The sequence below is a fragment of the Acipenser ruthenus genome, chromosome 34 (assembly GCF_902713425.1).
Source record: "Acipenser ruthenus chromosome 34, fAciRut3.2 maternal haplotype, whole genome shotgun sequence".
NCBI lineage: Eukaryota > Metazoa > Chordata > Actinopteri > Acipenseriformes > Acipenseridae > Acipenser > Acipenser ruthenus.
In genome coordinates, this window is record NC_081222.1 from 4769509 (window position 1) to 4792412 (window position 22904).

The 22904-nt window shown below is 40.0% G+C and overlaps 1 protein-coding gene across 2 annotated transcripts in view; it reads left to right on the forward strand.

Moving 5' to 3' along the window:
- Positions 1 to 843: 843 nt before the first annotated feature.
- Positions 844 to 22904, forward strand: part of LOC117402041 (regulator of G-protein signaling 5) — a 130826-nt gene continuing 108765 nt past the window's right edge. The window contains exons 1-2 of one of the 2 annotated variants that reach the window (XM_059007260.1): positions 844 to 1015; positions 9835 to 9979. Coding sequence is in view for 1 of the 2 variants with exons in the window: in XM_059007259.1 (XP_058863242.1) it covers positions 9882 to 9979 (98 nt within the window). In the remaining variant the exon portion in view is untranslated. Of the gene's footprint in view, positions 1016 to 9562; positions 9705 to 9834; positions 9980 to 22904 lie in introns of those variants that run through there. The other variant, XM_059007259.1, reaches the window with a different exon arrangement.

A 22904-nucleotide genomic window follows, 5' to 3' on the forward strand; every position in this document is an offset into this window, starting at 1 on the left:
GTCTTTTTTTAGCACTTGATTGACAGGTCCGGCTTTTTGATAAATCTAGGGTTGCCAAATTTCCATTTTTTCAAAACCGGACAAAACCAGCAATGCCAGCGAAGAGGGTGGAGGAGGTTGGCGTTTTGGACCGGACATCCGGTTTTAAGGGAATTTGTACCGTGTACGGTCAGAACCACTGACCGGAGAGCAAAAGTCCGGTTCTTGCGAATCTTGCTTAATTACTGTTCATTGCCGTTTGGGTATTTCTAAACTCTTTTTATTATTATTATCGATCTGTTAAGTTTGAGAACTACACTGATCATCACTTGAACATCACTTGGCTCGCATTGCTGGTTTTGTCCGGTTTTGGAAAAATGGAAAGTTGGCAACCCTACTGAGAATGCAAGCTAAGCGATCCGGACAAAACCGGACAAAACCAACAATGCGAGCCAAGTGGTGTTCAAGTGATGACCAGTTGGCAACCCTAGATAAATCGTTGAACAAACAATTGGTTAGTGGCGTCACTTTGCATTCATTCAGTCTATAGTATTACTGCTCTGCCGTGGTTTTGTGACTACAATCGTGGAGAAATTGTATGTGTGGCACAGACAGATGTTGAGATATTATTACTCACCATGCATGAGAAAACGCTGCCCTGTTATATATACAGTACATATGTTATATTGTATTCAACAGGCCTACCATGCCAAATGAATTAAACTTCATTAAAAAAAAAGAGTTATTCCTATGTGTGCAAACACAACATCATGATTTAATTCACGAAGCGGCTGCATGGTGTTATTGTGAGCAATGGGGTTTGCCAAGTGGATTTTAGGCGGGCGCATGTTGTTACCTGAATTCATCTTTTCTTTGCTCATACTGAATTGCATGCAAAATAACTACGGCGCAAGACGTCCTTGGTTTTGCACGAGGGATCCGTTTTAGGAGTCATGTGACCCACAGCACTGTTCTGCCCAGGATTCTCAGATGAAGACGGGCGGCGGTTCGAGGAGAAGCAGCGCTATGAAAACATGTGTGTATTTAAGTTTTTTTTTTAATTTAAAAATTGACGTGAGTGTAAGCATATTGCATAACTACAAAATTCTGTATTTAATATTTACAAAGGTGCCGGTTGACTTATTGTCGTGTTTTGGGGAAAACTAATTGAGTAGTTTTTGTAACAGAACAATTTTTGTGGTAGTCTCTGTACCCATGCCATAGTATTACGTTTTTCTATAAAATGTGTTTGACATTACAACTAAATTCCATCATGATGTGATACATAACGAGTTGCAAAATTCAATAACGCATATAGCAGACTTCAAAAAACAGCCCAGGCCCCGGCTGAGGTGCAGCTATACCGTCTACTTTTTTTTGGCGTCAATTGTAGTTCCTAAAACAAGGGAAATGACAATTAATTTTAATGGAGTATTTCCCCAAATCTCAATTTTAATTGAGACAGTAGCTAGCTTTATTTATTTATTTACTTACGGTATATCTATGTATGTATGTATGTATGTATGTGAATCTATGAAAATGACCTAGGAGTTTATGTTGACTCAGAAATGTCTTCATCTAGACAATGTGGGGAAGCTGTAAAAAAGGCCAACAAGATGCTCGGCTATATAGTGAAAAGTGTTGAATTTAAATCAAGAGAAGTAATGTTAAAACTTTACAATGCATTAGTAAGACCTCACCTAGTAGAATATTCTGTTCAGTTCTGGTCACCTCCCTCTTGCTGCTTTAGAAAGAGTGCAAAGTAGAGCAACCAGAATTATCCCGGGTTTAAAAGGCATATCGTATGCAGACAGGCTAAAAGAATTGAATCTATTCGATCTTGAACAAAGACTACGCGGTGATCTGATTCAAACATTCAAAGTCCTAAAAGGTATAGACAATGTCGACCCAGGGGACTTTTTCAACCTGAAAAAAGAAACAAGGACCAGGGGTCACAAATGGAGATTAGATAAAGGGGCATTCAGAACAGAAAATAGGAGGCACTTTTTTACACAGAGAATTGTGAGGGTCTGGAACCAACTCCCTAGTAATGTTGTTGAAGCTGACACCCTGGGATCCTTCAAGAAGCTGCTTGATGAGATTCTGGGATCAATAAGCTACTAACAACCAAACAAGCAAGATGGGCTGAATGGCCTCCTCTCGTTTGTAAACTTTATGTTCTTATGTATGTATGTATGTATGTATGTGTATGCATGTGTGCGTGTATGTATACTGTGTTTTTAGTTTATGTCTGTACGGTACAGTACAGCACACTACAGTATTGCATCCATACCTATGAGCACTCAGTGCTGCTGTCTGTTGTATCCTAATACTGTAGTTTGGGGACATTTGAGAAACTCATACGCAAAACGTTTGTCATTGAACTTTATACTTTCTTTTAGTATTATTAGTAGATGTGTCATAATGGCTCTGTTTCAACACTGACTTTATTCAAATACACACTTCAGTATTTCTTTTTGCAACAGGATTAAATGATTAAATCATGATGCCGTGGGCTTGTTTTGAAGAGCTGATTCACTGTCCTATCGACAGTGCTGTCACTATAGCTGTGTGCTCGGACTATAGAGTGGCTCTGACTATTTATTTAGCTAAGTTTACTTATGATGATGAGGATGACTATGATGTTAAATGAAAACAGTGATAGCGCTGCAGCTGTATGGTGAATGTGTGCAGTACTGGACTGAGTATTCAGGTGATGGTGTGTCATTCCAGAGTTGTTTGGATAGTGGCTTCATCCACTGCGCTGTCAGGAATGCAGAGATTATCTTTTCAAATTGTAACTGCATTACACATCACAGCAGGGCTGCCATTCCGGTCATTGTGAGTGGTGACTGTGCTTCCTCTGCTATGCCTTGCATGCTGTTTGCATGACTGATAAAGTCTCTGCTTCATCAGCTGCTGTGGGGGGGGGGGGGGAGATGGTTTCAGGTGGTGCTGTAGCACATGCAGAAATGATCCTGACAAAGCAATGTTCCCCAGGCCAGGGGATCAGTTTATTTACACGAAGCTGCTGCCTAATTTCCGGGCGGGCATCCTCAGTCCGGATTCATAATGTCATGGGGGGCCTTGAGCCCTAAATCACAGGCTCTCAAACTTATGATTTTGGAAAGGGACCCTTCAGCTAAAATCTGAGGAAAAGTCAAATTAAGAACATAAGAAAGAACATAAGAAAGTTTACAAACGAGAGGAGGCCATTCAGCCCATCTTGCTCGTTTGGTTGTTAGTAGCTTATTGATCCCAGAATCTCATCAAGCAGCTTCTTGAAGGATCCCAGGGTGTCAGCTTCAACAACATTACTGGGGAGTTGGTTCCAGACCCTCACAATTCTCTGTGTAAAAAAGTGCCTCCTATCTTCTGTAACAAGGTGACCAGAACTGAACACAATATTCTAGGTGAGGTCTTACTAATGCATTGTAAAGTTTTAACATTACTTCCCTTGATTTAAATTCAACACTTCTCACAATATATCCGAGCATCTTGTTGGCCTTTTTTTATAGACATTTCTGAGTCAACATAAACTCCTAGGTCTTTTTCATAGTTCCCTTCTTCAATTTCAGTATCTCCCATATGATATTTATAATGCACATTTTTATTGCCTGCATGCAATACTTTACACTTTTCTCTATTAAGTGTCATTTGCCATGTGTCTGCCCAGTTCTGAATGCTGTCTAGATCATTTTGAATGACCTTTGCTGCTGCAACAGTGTTTGCCATTCCTCCTATTTTTGGGAAATTTACTGCGATAAACTTTAATTAGGGGAATATCGTAATTCAGGAAACAAAAACTCCCTTATAAAAGTTTCCCATAGTAAAAGCAGAGCAAAGTGTAATAAAGCACAGTGAGAGCATGGTAAAGCAGAATTAAGCATTGGAAAGCACAGAGAGGTTTGGTAAAGCATGATGCACTGTGGTAAATGCCTAGTATAAACATGGGAAACTTACACTGCAAATCTATGTAGTAGAAGCATAGCAAAGAGTAATAAAGCACAGTAAAAGCATGATAAAGCATATTTAAAAAAAAAAAAAAAAAGCTTATGCAAACCTTGGTCAATTATGATAAATGCATATTTAAATATTGGGAAAAGCGTGGGGAAAAACTGCAAAATTACTGTGCAGATTTACTGCGATAAACTTTAATTAGGGGAATATCGTAATGACATGCCTAGCTCTGCGTTGTGAAACCCAGGACTGGATGCATTACAGCTGAGTTACAGTCCTGACCCTGTATGGTAGAGCTGGATGCAGAAATCCGAAAAAGTCATTAGAGCTGTTGTTACCACTTGGATGATGTCACCTACTATCATTAAAAACAATGGCAGCTGGGTCTGTATTCCTTAGCGTCTGCGCTGCGATGTAATGGGGAGACGGTGCGTGTCTCTTGCCAAGAATGGAATGGCTTTTCCATGCAAGAAGGCAGACAGGCAGGCAGGCAGGCAGGCAGGCAGGCAGTCATATGCTCCTATACTTGTACTCGTTTTATTGGTTGACATCCATAAAATCCAAATGCTCAGTCAGATGTTTGAAACTCTTAAGTCACATGGACAAACGTTTTTGGGCTAGAGTAAAAATTCCTCTTATGAGAACAAAGATAAGCCAGACATCTTTTTATGTACAGGCAGGGTTAGAATCTCACACTAGCTCTGCACCCAGTCCTGGGTTTCTGAACTACCATCAATTAAGTATACTGTTTAAATGCTTCCGTAGCCAGGAGTTTGAGCAACCCCTGTTAAACATATTGTTCCTTCTCTTATTGCTACATGAACAGTCAACATACAGATGCAGGTGAAACTTTTTCAAGTGCCATCAGTTCAGAGCAGATTTAGCAGGAGCCTTATTGTTCAAACTCCTGGCTCCTGATCATTTCAATAAGAGACCTAAACAAGGAGAGCTGTGAACCCCAGGACTGGGTGCAGGACAAGTGGAAGTTTCTAACCCTGTACAGAGCTCCTGGATTCTGCAATCGGTTACCAATCGACATTCGAAATACAGCTTCTCTGCGTAAATTTCAATATTTGATTCAGAGTATATGTAATCACTGACCAATGAGGAACCTGTGTGAGAACAGATGATGTTAAAATGTGTTTCTCTACTTTTTGCTTTCAGGGTTCCTCTTGAAAACAAGCTGGCTGTGGCAGCTTAGTGAGGTTTTGCTGGTGTGCGTAAATACAAATAAATAAGTGAATGACAAGAAAACATTGGCCAACTTGACTTCCATTTCTCATAAGTTTGATCTAATTGGTTATCTAATAGGTCCATGTGGGTTACACACACTGTGTTCTTTTTTTTTTATTTCATTTTGTTTAATACAGCACTACTCTGTCATTTCCTTTGGTGATACTGGCCCTGTTTCTGTTGAACACGCATTGCGACTGGTATCCTCAGATGCTGCCAGCCCTTCTGTTTTTATCATTAACGGGACTTGGCCATCTTCAAAGAAATGCCTTATGAGCTAAGCGGACATTGCCTGTCTGCCTTCCTCCCTGGCATGTCATTTTATTGTTATTAAACATCAGCGTCAGGTATTGACTGTGTGGATACATTTTGATTTGATAAGGTAAGAAAGTTCTGTACTGAACTACAGAAACAGATTTCAGCAGTCACAATATAATTTATATGGCCTGTTGTGTTTGCATCAGCCCTGTTACAGAATGAGAAACAGTCAACTTGCAGGGAGAGGCTTAGAAACCTTACATTATAGGACTTGGTGGTTTTTTTTGTTTGTTTTTTTAAATAAAATTAACAGGTTTCTTTCCTTTTCCAAAAATGTAGTTTTAAAGATGTATCGTGCGTTGTTGCATTCCACATCAACCTCAATTATTATTTTTTTTTTAACAAAATAGTTCCATCATGAAATGATCTTTTGATCTTATTATGCATCATATACAAGTAGCCCATCAGGACCATTTTATGTATTGTGATACATGTCACAATATCGCAGTACATATTATATCATGAAATGCGCATAACTTCAATCAATACTGCAGACCAGTGAGCAAATCTGATAGAGTAAAACAGATTGCCCACACCCCTCTGTTATCTGGACAGCCCCTTGGTAACCTGTCCTGTTGTGTGCTGTGCTCTTCTGCACTGCTGTCATATAGAACCTGTCAACCAGCCCTCAATCTCTGGTATTCACAGTGCAGTGCTGTGTGTTATATATATATATATATATGTATATGTATATGTGTGTGTGTGTGTGTGTGTGTGTGTGTGTGTGTGTGTGTGTGTGTATATATGTGTATATATAGTATCCTCCCTGAAGAAAACATGTGCGTATGCACATTTTGTTTAATTGTTTTATTATTTTGGTAATTTGTTTATTGTTTAATTATCACCCGCACCTGATATTTATTGTAAAATAATGCCAGGCGCAAGGTATTTGAGACGTGCAGCTTGTCCTCACAGGGCTGCTGAGTAGAAGGAGGCAGAAGGTGCGCTCTGCTTCCGAGCAGTCAAAGCACTGAATTAAAACGTATGTGGTTTCCAGTGTTTTTATGACAGGTAAACGGCGTAGCCGTCCTGCGAGCTAGTCAGGGACCTGCATGAAATGTTTAGTTAGTGCTCAAAACGGAGCTAGGTGTTTTGTTTCGTTTTGTTTATTTATTGTTGTGTATATTAAAATTAGCGCGTAAGCGCTTGAAAATCCATTTCTTGTGTCCTGGGTCCTGCTTTTAAAGGGGCAACGAACGACCGTGAGTGCCGGCCGGTTACAATATACAGACGTGCTCAAATTTGTTGGTACCCCTCCACAAAAAACGAAGAATGCACAATTTTCTCTGAAATACTTTTGTCAGTTTCAAGTTAATTGGCATCCACCATTGTTTATTCCATATTTAATAGAAATCAGACTTTGCTTTTGATTTTTTATTCAACATAATATTGTAAATAATAAAACAAATGAAAATGGCATGGACAAAAATGATGGGACCGCTAACCTAATATTTTGTTGCACAACCTTTAGAGGCAATCACTGCAATCAAACGTTTTCTGTAGCTCTCAATGAGACTTCTGCACCTGTTAACAGGTAGTTTGGCCCACTCTTCCTGAGCAAACTGCTCCAGCTGTCTCAGGTTTGATGGGTGCCTTCTCCAGACTGCAAGTTTCAGCTCTTTCCATAGATGTTCGATAGGATTCAGATCAGGACTCATAGAAGGCCACTTCAGAATAGTCCAATGTTTTGTTCTTATCCATTCTTGGGTGCTTTTAGCTGTGTGTTTTGGGTCATTATCCTGTTTGATGACCCATGACCTGCGACTGAGACAGAGCTTTCTGACACTGGGCAGTACGTTTCGCTCCAGAATGCCTTGATAGTCTTGAGATTTCATTGTGCCCTGCACAGATTCAAGGCACCCTGTGTCAGGCGCAACAAATTAGCCCCAAAACATTACCGAGCCTCCTCCATGTTTCACTGTAGGAATGGTGTTCTTTTCTTTGAAAGCTTCATTTTTTCGTCTGTGAACATAGAGCTGATGTGACTTGCCAAAAAGCTCCAGTTTTGACAGATCTGTCGAAAGGACATTCTCCCAGAAGGATTGTGGCTTGTCAATATGCATTTTAGCAAATTCCAGTCTGGCTTTTTTATGTTTTTCTTTCAAAAGTGAAGTCCTCCTGGGTCTTCTTCCATGGAGCCCACTTTCGCTCAAAAAGCGACGGATGGTGCGATCAGAAACTGACGTACCTTCACCTTGGAGTTCAGCTTGTATCTCTTTGGCAGTTATCCTTGGTTCTTTTTCTACCATTCGCACTATCCTTCTGTTCAATCTGGGGTCGATTTTTCCTCTTGCGGCCGCGCCCAGGAGGTTGGCTACAGTTCCATGGACCTTAAACTTCTTAATAATATTTGCAACTGTTGTCACAGGAACATCAAGCTGCTTGGAGATGGTCTTGTAGCCTTTACCTTTACCATGCTTGTCTATTATTTTCTTTCTGATCTCCTCAGACAACTCTCTCCTTTGCTTTCTCTGGTCCATGTTCAGTGTGGTGCACACAATGATACCAAACAGCACAGTGACTACTTTTCTCAATTTAAATAGGCTGAATGACTGATTACAAGATTGGAGACATGTGTGGTACTAATTAAAGAAACTAATTAGTTTGAAATATCACTATAATCCAATTATTTATTATCTTTTCTAAGGGGTACCAACAAATGTGTCCAGGCCATTTTAGAATATCTTTGTAGAATAAGCAATAATTCATCTGTCGCTCTTATTGTATTACTTGTATTGTAACGCTTGAAATGTTTTTGCTTACGATTGTAAGTCGCCCTGGATAAGGGCGTCTGCTAAGAAATAAATAATAATAATAATAATAATCTCTTTTCACAGCTTCTTTGCTTTATTCTATGACATACCAAAGGCATGCAAGTATACATGATAAAATAGCTTTTAATTTCATCACTTTTCAGGAGGAATGAACCATTATTTCAATGAGCTGTAAGGGTACCAACAAATTTGAGCACGTCTGTATATAATATGTATTTACAGGGAAGGTCTATAAAAACTCCCTAGTAATTGGTATGACTCTTTGCAAAAAAGGACATCAAAGGTTGTTTAAGCTAAGGACTGAAGACTAGGTGGTATATTCAGGTTTATACCACAAGCGTGGGTATATCTAGTATGGGATATATTTTTGTTATTCCACTGGAGTGGGATAATATGCTTACTGGGATTAGTTTCAAATGTGTCTTTGCAAACATTCCAATCCAGTGGTGTGCTGCTGAAATTGACAGCCTAAACTCAAGGTGCTACCGAAAAAGACAGAGGCTGTAAACAGTTGAAAATGAAAGAAAAGAATTAATTGATTTGATATAAAAATGTACACATTGTAATGTTATTTATTTTAAAATCTATACAGAATATGAAATGATTGTTTGTGGTATAGGGTTTACATGAACCACTCGCCCCTGTCGGCCCTGTCGGTTTCCTGTGCTGAATATGGACTCTCTTCCCTTGTAAAAGTTTACCATAGTAATTTTGCAGCGTTTCCCATGGTTGTACTAGGCTATGCATTTACTAAAGTTTACACTGATTTGCCATGTTTGTTAACATGCTTTACCATACCTCTTTGTGCTTGTACTTTACCATGTTTTCTCTGTGCCTTATTACACTTTGCTGTAACTTGTATAAGGGTTACTACAACAGAAATCATTTAGCCCATTTGAGTAGGCAGAACCACTCAGCTTTGCTTTGAGGTCCTCTCGACAAATTGTACGATTTTACAACAGACACACTATGTATGTACGTTAACTTTTAATATTTGGTTAAAGCTGTAAAAGGCATAGTGTGTGCGTCAGCAGTCTGTGTTTGAAGGTAAAGCAACAGCAGCAGTAGCACATCTCCCTCCATCCCAAAACCTCTTTCAGAAAAACAAGCGTTTCACAGCAGCTCCATTGAAGCACAGGAATGTCTGGAATGCAGACCGCTTGGCAAGGTGCACCATACAGGCACAAGCGTTTTCCATATCAACAGGAAACCTGCAGTCTGAGGCAATGAGCATTGACTTCCCCCGCCGACAGAAAAAATAAGAAAAGCAAAGAAGAAACAGGCATCTCAGGAACCCCCCCCCCCCTCCCCCCGGACCCTTTCTATCCCACCCCACCTCTCTAAAAGATACGCTGCATGCTTACGGGGAAAAAACTGCTTCTTTATAAGGAATGGGAATTATTATTTAAGAAAAAATGGAGACTCAAATAAGCTAAATATGTGAGTGTGTGTATAGGGATGCTATATTATTAAATATATTCTTTTATATGCAAGTCCCAGAACTGCATGTTTCCAATGATATTGCTCCAGTGACGGTAATGCTGGATCTGTTTTGTGTTGTTTTTTCTAGGAACTGGCTATCTCTGCTGTCCCCTCTCTCCACCTCTCCACCGGCTCATGATTGCTTCCTGGTTGTGGGGAAGGCTAAGGATACCAGTGGACCACTCGTGTCTGCTTAGGAGAGCCAGGGACAGGAACCTCTTTGGGAAAAAAAGGTACGTTATTATTATCATTTAATTTGAAATAAGGGGACACTTGCATTGAACGTGATTCAAATTGTGTATAGCACAGTGGTGACTATTGGACTACCAGATGATTTACCTGCTCACCTGGATTTATTTTTTACATGCAATGTACTCGCAACACATTCCAGACTCTGCATCTTAACCCAGATTCCTATTTATATTGTGGACAGGCAACTGTTTGTGCACTTATTTTAACATGAGGCCAATACAGTTTTCAGTTACTGAACTGATGCATGGTTTTCATTGCTTTGAAATGAACTTCTTTAGCGTGATAAACGTTTAAAAAGAAAACATGCCAAAGCATTAAAATGACGTGGGGCTGGTTTTATTGTTACTTGCTGCTATTGATTGAACAATGTAAGTTGATTTGCATGTTTATTATATGTATTTATTTATTTATTTCAATTTATTTTACAGTTTACAAATGTGCTGATTTAGCATTTGCTTTTAAAAGAAAATCTTGTAAGAACAGTATTTTTTATTTTACATTTTGTTTTAATTGTGTCTTAGAAGAATGGTTTACCGTTACGTGTTTTGTCTCGGTTTCTGCAAAATGTTCTCAAGGAATATTAATGTGTCTGGTCTGCTGAAGCCATATTTATTTTCTTTCTCTGCTGTTTTATAGTCAGCACAGTACTGTCTTCAGTTTTGTACAGGTTGTAGACAGTTTGCTAATAGAACTCGGAGGCGTTTCAATGTCTACTGCTGGAACTCTTGGCCTCAGTCTTCCAAATAAGCACTCTAGCTAAGTTAAAGAGTAAGCAGCAGGGTTCCGAAAAATATAGCGTTACCCATCCCCGCGTGCTGCTACAACTGTTTAAATAACATACCTGTCATTTTTATTTTCATTGTTAACATCCTGACAACTTTTTACACAGGGGTTTCTCAACCTTTTTGCTTTTGAGACCCCCATATACATTATATACACACACACACACACACCCATCAGGGATGTAAATTAGACTACTATTGCTATTGCATAGCAGTTTTACCCATTCCAGGTTTCACAACGAGCTTGATTAGCCCCAGTGTGAACAAGTTCAGATTTGTCTTTTTAAACTTATATTACTAAAACCAAGAATTGATCAAACTGCTATGCAATGGCAGTCTTATTTCCATCCCTGATAATTATATAATTATTTTTGTTTTACTTAAGAACATAAGAAAGTTTACAAACGAGAGGAGGCCGTTCAGCCCATCTTGCTCGTTTGGTTGTTAGTAGCTTATTGATCCCAGAATCTCATCAAGCAGCTTCTTGAAGGATCCCAGGGTGTCAGCTTCAGTTCAGGTATTTCTGGTGTATACTGTACCTCCATTTTATCTGAGAAAGTTTTTGAAAATGTTTTTAATTTGTGAAAAGCAATTCAAAATATTACTAAGTTCTCAATATTATGCTCAATAACTGTCTCTTTAATAAGCAATATTTTGCACGAAATGTCGCTATGTTTATACCCTACCCTAACATATTTATGTCCCGCCTCTGCTCACTAATTGATTGGACAGCTGTAAAACCAGGGCAGATCTTTGACTTTCCCATTGGTTAAACTCCCTATTGTGTCCCGCCTCGTTCAGTCATGATTGGACACCTGTATAACAAGGTCCAGATCTTTGACTCTTCCATTGGTTAAACCTACTAAAGACCTTCTAACTGTTTATGTCCCGCCTCTGCTCACTTATGATTGGACTGCCGCAGAGAAAATGCAGACCTTCTATTGGTTGATTTTATTTTATGTACAAAAATAGAACTGCATGATTACATTTAAAAAAAATAATCTGCGATCAACTCTTTAGTTGATTAATCTGTCTGATTTAATGTATCAGTCGGAGCAGCCCTATATACATATTTTTGTGTAACTTCTAAAAGTTTACTGTGGTATTTTTGCATGGTAATTGTGCAGTTTTCCCCATGCTTTTCCTGTGTTTATACTATGCATTTACTGTAGCCTGCCATTTTTTGCCTATGCTTCACTGTGCTTTATCACACTTTGCTATGCTTTACTGTTGTTTTGTATTGAGTGTCCAGGTTGCTTTGCTAGTGCTTATGCAATCATAATAATAATAAGCTCTTCCGTGCTCTTATCTTGCTGTGTGAAAGTGTTGTCAGTTTGTAAGAGATCCCATTAATAATAAACTCTTCCGTGCTCTTATCTTGCTGTGTGAAAGTGTTGTTAGTTTGTAAGAGATCCCATTAATAATAAACTCTCCCGTGCTCTTATCTTGCCTTGTGTAAGCGTTGTCAGTTTGTAAGAGAGCCCATTCTGACCCTCGACACGGTCCAGGTGTTGACATTGTGTTATACGATATTGGCACAGGCGCACAAACAGAAATTTAATGTCATCAATTCCTCTTAATGTGAAAAAAGCTTTAAACGATCTGTGTTGATTGTTTCCATTTGTATTTATTTTGGGGTTGTAATAGATTTACACAAGTTTAACAAATTTGCACAGTATTTTTGCAGTTTTTTGCCCCGTGCTTTTCCCATGGTTATACCATTTACCATTGTCTGCCATGGTTTGCCTTGTTTCTAAAATATGCTTTCCATACCCCTCTGGTTTTACAATGCTTACCTATGTTTTACAATGCTTACCTGTGTTTTATTTTATTTATTATTTTATTTATTGCATTTATATAGCACTTTTTATACAAAAGTATCGCAAACACTGTACAGTACATAGCAGAAAAAAGAACAAACCACAATACATTTGTATAGCATGTCACACATGCAACTGCCACAGTCAGACCCTTTTAAATAACAGATTTAAATAACAGTATACACATAATAATACAAAAGCAGCAATTTTAAAGTTACATTAAAACCCCTACAAAGAAGACTACGCGGCGATCTGATTCAAACATTCAAAATCCTACAAGGTATAGACAATGTCGACCCAGGGGACTTTTTTGACCTGAAAAAAGAAACAAGGACCAAGGGTCACAAATGGAGATTAGATAAAGGGGCATTCAGAACAGAAAATAGGAGGCACTTTTTTACACAGAGAATTGTGAGGGTCTGGAACCAACTCCCCAGTAATGTTGTTGAAGCTGACACCCTGGGGTCCTTCAAGAAGCTGCTTGATGAGATTCTGGGATTAATAAGCTACTAACAACCAAACGAGCAAGATGGGCTGAATGGCCTCCTTGTTTGTAAACTTTCTTATGTTCTTATAAGAACCATTTTATAAAAGTGTGTTTTTTAGTCTTGACTTGAAAACTGTAACGGTCTCAGCTTCCCTGACAAACGAAGGCAGAGTATTCCATAATTTAGGATCTCTACAAGAAAAAGCCCTACCTCCCGTGTTGCTTTTGTTGACCCTAGGAATAACCAGCAACCCGCATCCTGTGATCTCAGAGAGCGGTTTGGAAGATACGGGGTCAGTAACTCCTGCAAATAACTAGGTGCTAATCCATTCAGGGCCTTGTAAGTTAACAGCAAAATCTTAATCAATTCTATACTGCACAGGGAGCCCATGTAAAGAGGCCAAAACAGGGGTAATATGTTCACTTTTCCTGGTTTTAGTCATAATTCTAGCTGTGGTATTCTGAACAAGCTGCACCAGAAAAAAGTGCATTGCAATAATCAATTCTAGATGAAACAAAGGCATGCATTAGTCTCTCGGCATCAGATATGGAAATAATTGGTCTAAGTTAGGCTATATAAAGACGACCCCCAAACTCTTAATTTCTAGTTTATGTTTTGATGAGAGACTGCAAGGGTCGAGCTCATGTAGTCCCACATTTCCTTTTAGTTGGTTCTGTGATCTCACTCGCATATTATTATTATTATTATTATTTATTTCTTAGCAGACGCCCTTATCCAGGGCGACTTACAATTGTAAGCAAAAACATTTCAAGCGTTACAATACAAGTAATACAATAAGAGCAAGAAATACAATAACTTTTGTTCAAGTAAAGTACAAGTTTGACAAACCACAATTCAATAATACAGCAGGTAATAGTGATAGTTACATCAGGATATGATTAAATAGTGATAGTTACATCAGGATGTGAGTAAATACAAAGTACTACAGGTTAAAAACTTGGCAGATTACAGTATTCTGAAGTACAGGATTAAATGCAGTAAAATAGGGGGCTGATAAGAGCAAAATAAAGCACATTTACATGAAGGGTGATAGTGTCCCAGGATACAAACAGAGGAGTTCTACAGGTGCTCTTTGAAGAGGTGAGTCTTAAGGAGTCTGTTTTATCTGAATTCAGCAATAGAAAATTCTGTGACTCCTAGGCAAAAGAAATTCCTGGCTTTAGGGACAGATATAGCTGGGTATCATCAGCATAGCAATGGAAGTTCACTCCGTGTCTGCAGATAATGTCCATGGAATGGAGCCCTGTGGAACACCAGACAACTTCCGATCATGCCGATTTTACCTCCCCAATAGAGACAAACTGAAAGATAAGATTTGAACCAGGATGGAATGGTCTACAGTATCAAATGCAGCACTTAGATGAAGAATAATTAATACTGATGGAAAGCCAGAGTCAGAGCTTATCAGCAGATCATTCACAACTCTGACAAGGGCTGTCTCGGTGCTATGTGCAGCACGAAAACCAGACTGAAACTTCTCGAATATGCCATTAAGAGTCAGAATTTTTCGTAATTGAATTGCAACAACTCTCTAGAAGCTCATCTAAGAATGGTAGGTTGGAGATTGGCCTATAGTTATTGAGGACTTTAGAGTCCAAATTGTGTTTCTTAAGCATAGGCTTTACCACAGCTACCTTAAGTGCTGAGGGAGCTATACCAGAAGAAAGTGAACCATTTATAATTTTTATATTCATAATTCTACATCTATATCTTTAATAGTTTTGTAGGAATAGGATCAAGAGAGCATGTAGTAGCTCCCATATGTTGAACTAGTTCTGTCAGTTCCTGTGTAGTAATCAAATAAAAAGCCCCCATAGTTTTATTTTTAAAGAAATGTAAGAAGCCATTGCAGCTGTGAGAGGAGCCAATGTCAAGGGTAGGACTATTAGGGGAAGGATTAATTTAATTTTATCAAGGGTAGCAAAAAAAGAAATCTAGGATTATTTTTATTAACTAGAATAATATGATGATCAAGCCAACGCCAGAGCCTTCCTATATTTAACCAGGTGGCCCTTCCATGCGATGTAATGAACGTCCAGTTTAGATTCCATCTCCATTCTAGTTTACGACCCTCATATTTCATCTTACGAGTTGTATCATTAAACCACGGTGAGCTTTTTTTAAAAGACACTCTGAGTTTTGATTGGCACTACAGTATCTGTAGGTATTAACCAGTTCATCTACTGATAAGGACTCAGAGAGTGGTAATGAGCTCAATACATCAGAAAGCTTAACAGCAGTTGAAGAATTAATTGCCTGGGATTTAAATGTACGGTCCACCTTCTTTGTAGATACTGGCAGATTCACTTCAAAAAGAATGGCAAGATGATCAGAAATAGTAAGATCTAGGGTTGTGACGTTCTTAACAGCTAAACCACGAGAAATTACCAGATCTAAAGTATGGCCACGATGATGCGTAGAACATTTGACATGCAGGATATAATCTAAGGAAATCCATTAGCCTCAAAAATTCCAAGGAGTTAGAATCAGAATCCATGTCCACATGAAGGTTAAAATCACCCAATAAAAGAATCCTATCACACTTGAGTGTCAATATAGATAGCAGATCACCTACATAATGGGTTTGACTTAGGCGGACGATAAATAATTATAATATGAACAAGCAATGGGCTATTTAATGCTAAGGTTAACACTTCAAAATATGAATAGCCTTCAACAATTTCCTGTTTGATTCTAAGTTCACTACAGAAGACAGTAGCAAGTCCACCTCCCCGCCCAGTAGAGCAAGCTTTCTGGAAAAAAGAGTAGTTAGGTGGAGAAGCCTCAATCAGGGAAACATTGTCATTCAGTCCAAGCCAAGTTTCAGTTAAAGAGAGAATATCAATGTTGTAATCCTGAATAAAATCAAGAGAGCCTTGATAGACAGAGACCTGACATTAAATAAACCTAGGTGTAAATTGGTCCAGTCAAGAGCATGTGATTGAGCAGGGGTAATAGGAATTTGACGAAGGTTACTGTAGCACACACCTCTGTGTTTACTAAGCGGGTAGCAGGAATGGCAGGATACTTTAACCTGAATTTTACATGCCTCTCTAGATTCCCTCCCTTCCCCAGTTCCTAGTTTTAAATACCTTGCAAGGTGATGTTCGATGTTATCAGCTACCCTGCCTGCTCCGGACCTTAGGTGCAGTCCATCTTTACTAAAATATCTATTTCTTTTCCAAAAGCAATCCCAGTTGTTTATAAATCCCAGCCCTTCTTGCACATCCCAACCAGCCAGCCAAATATTTAAGGCCCTAATTCTACTGAATCCCCACCACCACCAACAGGTAGTAGACCTGAGAGAATAATTCTGCATCCTAACCTTTTTCAGCTGTCTTGTTAAGGATTTAAAATCCTCTTTCAGAATCTCAGATTTTCTGTTCCTCATGTCATTTGCACCAGCATGTACAATGACCACAGACTTTCTTTTGTGATTTAATAATCTGTGCACTCGTGATTCAATATCCTTTACTTTTGCTCCAGGGAGGCAGGTAACAACCCTATTATGGGATCTTTACGGCTAAAATCACTGTCAAAACAGCGTAGAATTGAATCACCTACTAACAACACCTCACCCCTGTTTTCATCCAGCACTAGTCATTGCTCAGTGCTTGGAATCTATTAGCAAGATCAATCTCCTCTCTATGCTGACTGCTCAGTGCCATCCTCCTTTTCGTACTTTGTCTAACAGGTGCCCAGTCCCCATTCACTTCCTTTACCTTCTCAGGTCCCTCTACACATACAGTTCCACTGTCATGCTGTGGCACTGAAACGCAGGGAGCAGCTGCATTTATAAAGTTAAAATCAGAGTCATTTTCAGTCTCACCTTCAGTATCTGAAACTAACCAAGTGTTATTAATTTTGTTAAAACTGTTTTCAATGCACTGCTCGTTTTCGTTTATGCTTCTAAGTATTCCAATTTGTTTTTCAAGTTCGGCAACCTTCTGCATTAAATAATACATGACAGAGCACTTCTTGTTTTACAATGCTTTCACGTGATGCTTAATATTGACTTTGCATTGTCGTCAACAGAAGGTTTTTATGTATTTCAATTATTATTATTTATTTCTTAGCAGACACCCTTACCCAGGGCGACTTACAATTGTATACAAAAAATACAATATAGAGCAAGATACAAAATACAATTACTTCAGTCCTGATAAGAGCAAATACAAAACACTGTACAATTTGATATCGGGGCAGTTCAAGAGCAGATAGTTACATCAGGGTTAGATACGAGTGCAGGTGAAATACAAAGTACTACAGATTGGGTTAAGTTCAGGATTAAATACAGTAAAATAGGGAGCAGATAAGTGCAAGTTAAAGTGCATTAAAGGCAGAGTGTTATATTGTCCAGAAGGGAAGAGTTGAGTTTTACAGGTGTTGTCTGAAGAGGTGTGTCTTGAGGAGGCGCCGGAAGGTGGTCAGGGACTGGGCAGTCCTGACATCCGTAGGGAGGTTGTTCCACCACTGCAGGGCGAGGGTGGAGAAGGAGCGGGCTCTGGAGGCAGGGGAGCGTAGAGGAGGTACGGCCAGTATTCTAGTACATAAGAACATAAGAAAGTTTACAAGCGAGAGGAGGCCATTCAGCCCATCTTGCTTGTTTGGTTGTTAGTAGCTTATTGATCTTTGTTCAATATAGATATTTGTTCTGAATAGTCATCTTTGTTCAAGACTGATCCTTGGGGGACTCCTGTTGAGAGAGGGTGGGGTGTGGAGGTTGAGCCGCGCCAGGTTACCTGGTAGGTGCGGTCAGAGAGGTAGGAGGACAACCAGGCCAGAGCAGTGCCAGAGATTCCCAGGTCAGCGAGAGAGGATAGTCAAGTTCATCGAGAAAGCGAGTGAGAGGTCCAGGGGGACGGTACAGTACAATTAGCAGGAGTTAACAGGGAGAGGTTAGTTGGACAGTGTGAAATTCAAAGGTGTTAACAGAGAGTGAGGAGAGGTAAGAGGGGACAGAAAAGAGTAAGGAGGGAGAGAGAAGACCAGTCCCACCTCCCTGTCCAGTGAGATGTGGAGTTTGGGACAGGATGTAGAGAGAGGACAGGGCAGCAGGAGTTACAGTGTTATCAGGAGAGAGCCAGGTTTTAGTGAGAGCAAGGACATCGAGAGAGAGGTGGAAGGCAAAGGCAGAGATGAAATCAGCTTTGTTAACAGAAGAGTGACAGTTCCAGAGGGCACCAGAGAGAGTGCTGGAAGGGAGAGAGTGGGAGGGGGGAAGAGGCAGAGGGATGAGGTTAGGGGAGCAGCGGCGGACAGAGGACAGTAGTGAGAGGACAGATTAACAGGCATGTGAGAGACAGTCATAGCAGATAGGTACAGTTGTAGTGGGAGCAGGAGCGGTGGGGGGAGGGTACAGACCTGTCTAGTAGTTGGTGTCTTCCAGAGCGCTGCTAGGTTCAGATTTTCTCCAACACTCGCAGGACTCCCACAACTAGACTGCTGGCTGTTTGGTAGAGAAGCTCTTTGGCTGACGCTTCATGCTGGCGCACAAATAGGCTAGCTGTCTATTATACTAACTAGATGGATAAAAGCTGTGTGTAAACCAATCAAATTGCAAATCAACCTCTTCAATTTAACTACACTCACCTGGTACTAATCACAAACAGTAGATCACTTAATTAAAACAACACCACCTTTGTAATGGTACTTCAATACAGCTAATGTTAACTATTTGATGCAGGATCACTTACTTACCTATCTGCCTGTGACTCCGGTTACCTGTAGACCTGTAACACAATTATGTTTATAAGGGATTTATTAAACCACCCAGTGGATACAAGAAAATAAGCAGCAATATTCTCAATATACAGTATAACCTTGATTATCCAAACCCTGATTAAACAAACAGCTCCTTGGTAACTGTCCTGTTGTATGCTGTGCTCTTCTACACTGCTGACATAGAGAATGCACTAAGCAGCCCTAGATCTCTGCTATTTGCAGTACAGAGCAGTACTGTGTGTTATTTACAGGTAAAGGGGTTATATAATTCATATTTTTAGTGCTAGTAATACAGACAATTCTACAGCTGTAATTTTATTATCCAAATAATTTGATTATCTGTGCACCCCCTGGTCCCTATTTATTTGGATAATAGAGGTATGCTCATGCTGTCTAGACTTGGAGAAATGTGGTTCTGTTTTAAATTTCCTAACTTTCCCCTGAGTAAAACCCCAGTGAGGGTTCTGGTCCCTGTCATGATTACATCATAGATTTGTGTGGGAAGGCATGAGAACATGTGTTTCTATGTTTTTGTGTTTGTTTATCTGTGTGTTTGAGTGTTTGTGTTTGTGTTTCCATGTGTCCATGTCTGTGTGTGTGCGTATTTGTGTACTGTGTCTGTGATCTGCGTATATCTGTGTGTGTGTCTTGGTGTATCTCTGTGTGAGTGTCTGTGTGTGCTATGCAGTAATATTTAGTTCAGCCAAAACCTTCTGATCCACTCAATGCAAGGTCTTCATAATGACAGCTATAGATCCCTCTGTGTGTGTGTGTGTCCATCAGTATGTGTCTCAGTCTGTGTGTCTGTCTGGGTGTTTGTGTATGAGTATCTGAGTGTGTATCAGTGTGAGTGTCTGTGTGTGTCTGTCGGTATGTGTCTCAGTCTGTGTGTCTGTCTGGGTGTTTGTGTATGAGTATCTGAGTGTGTATCAGTGTGAGTGTCTGTGTGTGTCTGTCGGTATGTGTCTCAGTCTGTGTGTCTGTCTGGGTGTTTGTGTATGAGTATCTGAGTGTGTATCAGTGTGTGTCTGTGTGTGTCTGTCGGTAGGTGTCTCAGTCTGTGTGTCTGTCTGGGTGCTTGCTTGTGTATCTGCTTGTCTGTGTCTTTGTCTGGGTGTCTTTCTGGGTGCAAGTGTCTGGGTTTTTGAAACGCAATCTGGAAAAGCACTTGGCCTTCCTAGCAGGTGAGGTAATGGCAGGGCCTGGGTTGTGTTCCGGGGAGGGGTGGGGGGGGGTTGCTTCACTTTATAGTTCAGCTGGCTGAGAGTAACTGCAGCAGCAGAGTCCAGCATCACACAGGAACACACAGGAGCAAAGAGCAGGCAGGCAGGCCATGAGCTCAGAGCGATAAAAATAAAACCCAGACATCACCACTGAAAAACGGACTCTCATGTGTGTGTGGGGCTCAAAATTGGCAACAACAATGACAAAGCCAAAAGTTCATTGAATTTGTATAGGGCACCAAGGCCACTAAACTTAAGTCAAGGCCAAAGTCTAGGATGTAATTTTGCTTAGGATTCATATATAATGCTTATTAATGCACACAGAAAGGAACACAGTTTAACTTAATAATGCCTGTTTGTTTATTCAGAAAATGCTGTTTTTTTTTGTCAAGCACCAGCTTAGATTTGAGCCTTCAAAGACATAGCTCCCTGCGCTATTTAGTAGTCGCAATTAATTTTAGGCTCAGCTCACCGCTACCACCCCTGCGCTGACTCGGGAGCGGCGAAGACAAACTCTGTCCTCCGAAATCTGTACTGTCAGCCAACCACTTCTTTTCACTATGCAGGTCCACCATGCAGCCAGCCCAGAGCTACAGTGTTGGCGGACAGCGCAGCTCTTGGCAGCTTACAGGCAAGCCCACAGGCACCCGGCCAGTCTACAGGGGTCGCTGGTGCACGGTGAGCCGAGGACACCTTGGCCGACCTAAGCCCCCCCACCCGGGCATCGCTTGGCCAATTGTGCGCCACAATCGGCAGTGGAATAGCCTGGACTTCAACCGGCGATGTCCAGGCTATAGGGCGCATCCTGCACTCCACGCGGAGCGCCTTTACCGGATGCGCCACTCGGGAGCCCCACAGGCATTGGCTTTTATCGCTAATCCATGGGACCGTTTTTGTTCGATTTTAAGAGCATATATTTTACTCAGTTTAACATAAACGAAACTCAGAAATCTCATTCCCGCGTGTAACATACAAGAGTCACTGTGTTGCATTTGTGGATGAACTGAAAAAACAAAAATGTATTTTTATCATATGATGGACAAATAATGATAATAAACAGTGTAGAATAGTATTTCCTACCGTTTTGGTTTCGTTGTGGTAAAAATAAGGAAATTAAAAAAGGGATAACGGCTATTGAAACATATTCTAGTTAGTTAGAGGAAATCATTTTTTAACTACCGACTTAAATTTTTTTTTTTTTTTACAGATTGTCCAAGGATTTCTACTTTTTTTCTGGACTCTTGTCTGAGATGGCATTATTATGCACGGTTGAAATCCATGTTGTCGTTTTTCCGCTGTTGCTACTTAACCACACAAATCACATAATCATGTTATTGTTTGGATCCAAACACTTCCTAATACAGGCGTCTTGAGTTACTGTAGCTGAAAGGGCACTGCAACCATAATTGCAGTGAATAGACTTGCATTTGAGAAGGGCACCCATGGCATTTGCCGCTTGGCTGTGTGTGCTTATTTGTGTACTCTATCATTGTATCTGTGAGATTTGTGGGTGTGTGTGTGTCTTTGTTTGTGTGTATGTTTGTGTATGTGTGTGAGTGTTGTTGTGGCTGAAAGGGAACTGCGGCCATAATGGCCGTGACTAGACATACATTTTAACTGACACACTGTGTAAAATAAGGAAGCTGGCTCGGTCATGGGATTGGAGGACATCCACTGAACCTTAGGATCTCCAGAGCTGTATAGGGAATCACTGCGGCGAGGAGAAAAAATAATTGGACGTTGCAAATTGGGGAAAATAATTGGGCACACCAGGCTCATACTTCCATCCCTGCTACTAGCGGTGATGATTCAAGGTGTGTTCTGATACTCGTGCAAGGTGTAAAAATGCATTATCGTGTGTGTGTGTACCTCAACCTGCTGTAGAACAGAGGACATTGTATGTGTGTGTGTGTGTGTGTGTGTGTGTGTGTGTGTGTGTATATATATATATATAGGAGGCTGTGTGGTCCAGTGGTTAAAGAAAAGGGCTTGTAACCAGGAGGTCCCCAGTTCAAATCCCACCTCAGCCACTGACTCATTGTGTGACCCTGAGCAAGTCACTTAACCTCCTTGTGCTCCGTCTTTCGGGTGAGACATAGTTGTAAGTGACTCTGCAGCTGTTGCATAGTTCACACATCCTAGTCTCTGTAAGTCGCCTTGGATAAAGGCGTCTGCTAAATGAACAAATGATAATAATAAAAAAAAAATATATATATAGTATGTATATATATATATGTATGTGTGTATATATATATATATATATATAATGTGTGTGTATGTGTGTGTGTATATATATATATATATATATATATATATATATATATATATATATATATATATATATATATATAATGTGTATATATATATGTGTATATATATATATGTGTGTGTGTATATATATATATATATATACACACAACAAAACAAGGACAATATATTTTGCTATTTTATATATAGATTTGATTTAGAAAAAAGTGTTTTGCCTTTTTAACACTAGTCGGGAGCCATAGTTTCTAGACCCCGCTATTGAACACTCAATACTCCTTAATTAAGAAATACTAAGAGACAGCACATCTCTCTTTGTATTAGTGCTGCACTATTGAGACGTACCTGTGCTGACCCTGTGAGCACAAAGTGAATAAACTAGACTAAACCTTTTTTCACTCAACAAGGTTTGTTTTAAATGACGTCCCATACTAACAGAAACATAGTCAAATGAATTGATGAATGTTTCAACTGGGTGAAGCTGCTGGGTGTCAGATAACATGAGAAGTGTTGTTTAAAGCGCCTCTAACGGGAGAGAGGGGGCTGGACGACGTGACGCGACACACAAAGCAGACTGGTTCCA